The sequence below is a fragment of the Myotis lucifugus genome, unplaced genomic scaffold (assembly GCF_000147115.1).
Source record: "Myotis lucifugus unplaced genomic scaffold, Myoluc2.0 scaffold_19, whole genome shotgun sequence".
NCBI classification, from domain to species: Eukaryota; Metazoa; Chordata; class Mammalia; order Chiroptera; family Vespertilionidae; genus Myotis; species Myotis lucifugus.
The window spans coordinates 5,311,930-5,314,172 of record NW_005871067.1 but is presented as its reverse complement, the minus strand read 5'-3'; the positions used below and the strand labels follow the sequence as shown (position 1 = coordinate 5,314,172).

Genomic DNA, 2,243 nt, shown 5'->3' with positions numbered 1-2,243 from the left:
ACTTGTGGGGAGGCTCTGACCTATGCATCTCCTCCTGTGACGGGCCCCTGAGGGTCCTCGCAGCTCCAGGTGGGGGCCTGCTCCCCAGCTCTGCCCAAGTCAGCTGTGGTGGGGCCCTGGGGTTAGGCTCTGCAGCTCCGCCCAAGTCAGTCAGAGTGGGGAAGTAAGACTACAGTTTTAACCACATACTGAACTAGGTTGCAAGCTCCCCTCCTGCCCCTGCCCCTGCCCTCTGCCCCCCCCCCCCATTTTCCTTTTCATTAGTTATCTTTGGTTAGGGAAGATAGAATCTCTGCCCAGCAGTTCCAAGTTTGTTCAGCCATTTGTCTGTTTCTCCATTCCACTTACCTGGGAATTTTCCTAGTTTCTTACTAACCTGCCTCAATAGAATTACTGTATCGGGTGACACATGGAAAGGGCTTGACTATTTTTATCCAGAAAAGGGTTATTTTGAAAGAAAAGATCCACAGCTGATTAACTGTATAAAATGTAATTTTATCCCGATAAAGTTTTTTTTCTGATAAAGTTTTTTAAAACACACCACAGTTCTGATAAAAACCGTTTTACTTCATTTTAATCTCCACTGTTGGTAGAAGGAAAAAAAGACATTTTTAGGAATATATTTGACTGACAAAGCTTGTTTTCATTTACGTTAGGCAACCCACTGGATGTCACATATACAGACTTCAAACCATTAGTTTGCAGTTTCATCGCAGGTTCACCCAAAATGCATCTTACATCACTATAACCCGGGTGAAGAAACAGAAACACGAGAGAGAAGCTGGAGCTTGAAGACCGGATGTTCTGAACGCTCTGCTCACGACTCTGGTCCAAAGGTCACTTTTTAAAATTGAACTTATTGGGTGACATTGGTTAATAAAATTATACAGGTTTCAGGTATACTACACTACAGTATGTCATCTGTATTGTTGACCGCGCCAAGCCGAGTTTCCTGGCGGTCACAGTCTCTAACGCTCCCGGTTCCAGGGCGCGGTCGTTAGGACCACTTCTTGGTGACATTGAGGTGGTTGAGCTGGTCGACGAGCCGCCGGTGCGGCGGGAACTTGACCTCCTGGGCCGCCTTGATGGCCTGGAAGGCGGCCGCCCTGCGGGCCGCGGCGTGCCCGAACTCTTGCGCGGCGCTAAGAAAGGGAGCGCTCAGCCAGTAGTGGTTCTCCGCCTCCGTCTCCAGGCGGCGGATAGTGCTCTGCTTCGCCTGGAAGGACACGGAGCGCGGCCGCCGATGCTTTCCGATCCACTGCCGGCCAGGGATGCGATTGCGGCGCAGGACCGCGGTCAGGAACATGGCGCCTGTTGCGAACAGAGACCGGGAACGGATTGGCCATGCGCCCGGCGCCGGAGCAACCTGCGTCTCCGGGGAAGTCCTCGCCCACCCAGGGTCCCCGAGTGGCCACGAAAGCCAGGGCACTCACCAGTCCACCGCCTCGGGAGCACGCGTCCCTTCGCACGCCGACTGACGCACCGCCCGTAGTGCGTTGGCTCCGCCCGGCGTGGGCCTCCTCCGCGGGAGATGGCTCCCGCGAGACTTCGGCTCCCGCGAGAGAGGACTAGTGCGCCAGCCGCGGGACCAACGAAACTTCCGGCGCCGGGGATTCAAGCGAGTGGCGGGGCCCGCGGCGCTGGGTGCTCACCATGGACCCGATCCGGAGCTTCTGTGCGAAGCTGCGGTCTCTGGCGGTCACCTTGGACAGCGAAACGGCGCGGCTGCAGCGGGCGCTGGAGAGGGAAGACGGCGGTGAGAGGGGCGGGTGGGTGGCGTCGAAACGGGCACACTCCTCGGGTGGGCCGTTATCCGCCGTGGGAGGGGGCCGCTGGGTACGAATGCGGACGGCGCGGAGAGTGAAGACCCGGGATATTATGGTTGCGCTCTACCGAGAGGGGGATCGTAAAGGGGAATGGTCAGCTGGTTCCGTTTGGAAGGGAGAGACACCACAGTCGTGGGACCGTGAGGCCGTGCCCCTGGGTGCTGTCAGATAGCACTGTGTTACGCTAGGTTTGGGGGGTTAATCAGACAGAACATATGTTTCATTCTTATCGTCTCACGCCAGAAGAGAAGTTGGTGGGTTGCTAGTGACTTAATTTGAATCCTCGTAGGCATATTCTAAACATCTACAGACAACCATAGTGTCCTTTTACCTGCACGGGTCTGTCTCTCTGTGGGTGCGATATATGCTATATAGACTTATTTAACTTTTCATGATTTGTATTATGATGTCGTTGTG

At 55.0% G+C, this 2,243-nt stretch overlaps 3 protein-coding genes across 13 annotated transcripts in view; 2 read left to right on the top strand and 1 right to left on the bottom strand.

Annotated features, from left to right (window-relative positions):
* Positions 1-902, top strand: part of ZDHHC20 (zinc finger DHHC-type containing 20) — a 95,984-nt gene extending 95,082 nt beyond the window's left edge. For all 6 annotated transcript variants that reach the window (XM_023751199.1, XM_023751204.1, XM_023751202.1 and 3 more), the window contains one exon: positions 657-902. In XM_023751199.1, coding sequence (XP_023606967.1) covers positions 657-748 — 92 coding nt within the window. In that variant the 3' untranslated portion in view covers positions 749-902. The remainder of the gene's footprint in view (positions 1-656) is intronic.
* MRPL57 (mitochondrial ribosomal protein L57) lies at positions 557-1,560 on the bottom strand. Its single transcript, XM_006085511.3, has 2 exons — positions 1,434-1,560; positions 557-1,311 (listed from the first exon to the last, which is right to left on the bottom strand). Exon 2 carries the CDS (start codon positions 1,304-1,306, stop codon positions 998-1,000), a length of 309 nt encoding a protein of 102 aa, XP_006085573.1. The 5' UTR covers positions 1,307-1,311; positions 1,434-1,560; the 3' UTR covers positions 557-997.
* Positions 1,509-2,243, top strand: part of SKA3 (spindle and kinetochore associated complex subunit 3) — a 25,344-nt gene continuing 24,609 nt past the window's right edge. For 4 of the 6 annotated variants that reach the window (XM_023751195.1, XM_023751192.1, XM_023751193.1 and 1 more), the window contains exon 1: positions 1,509-1,756. In XM_023751195.1, coding sequence (XP_023606963.1) covers positions 1,532-1,756 — 225 coding nt within the window. In that variant the 5' untranslated portion in view covers positions 1,509-1,531. The remainder of the gene's footprint in view (positions 1,757-2,243) is intronic. The other 2 variants (XM_023751194.1, XM_023751196.1) reach the window with 2 other exon arrangements.